We start from the raw sequence: 316 nt of genomic DNA on the forward strand, positions 1-316 counted from the left end.
TTCCCCCTAGCAACTCACCCGTAATTCAAGAGCATGATTCCCACAGGTAAGAAATAGAGGGCGATGGTCAGCAGCGTGTAAAAGAGCTTCTTGGAGTCATAGGTCGTGATGCACATTCCCAGCGAGGGGTCGAACCGAACCTCCTTTGGCCAGTACTCGTCGCAGTGCCAAGAGGTGAAGTTCTTCCACTGTAAAGACGAAGGAAGGGGGTCCCTCCTGTTAAAGGGTGTGTTGTGGAACGGCTTAATGGTAAAAGGATGTCAGTGTGGATGAAGACAAGTTATTGTTATGTTTTTGTGGGTTTTGGTAATCAAGT

The 316-nt window shown here is 48.1% G+C and overlaps 1 protein-coding gene across 1 annotated transcript in view; it reads right to left on the reverse strand.

Moving 5' to 3' along the window:
• Positions 1-316, reverse strand: part of LOC119592371 (QRFP-like peptide receptor) — a 93,269-nt gene that overhangs the window by 22,604 nt on the left and 70,349 nt on the right. Inside the window, exon 4 of the mRNA XM_037941195.1 lies at positions 19-188. Coding sequence (XP_037797123.1) covers positions 19-188 — 170 coding nt within the window. The remainder of the gene's footprint in view (positions 1-18; positions 189-316) is intronic.

The sequence above is a fragment of the Penaeus monodon genome, chromosome 30, assembly GCF_015228065.2.
Source record: "Penaeus monodon isolate SGIC_2016 chromosome 30, NSTDA_Pmon_1, whole genome shotgun sequence".
In the NCBI taxonomy this organism is placed as follows: Eukaryota; Metazoa; Arthropoda; class Malacostraca; order Decapoda; family Penaeidae; genus Penaeus; species Penaeus monodon.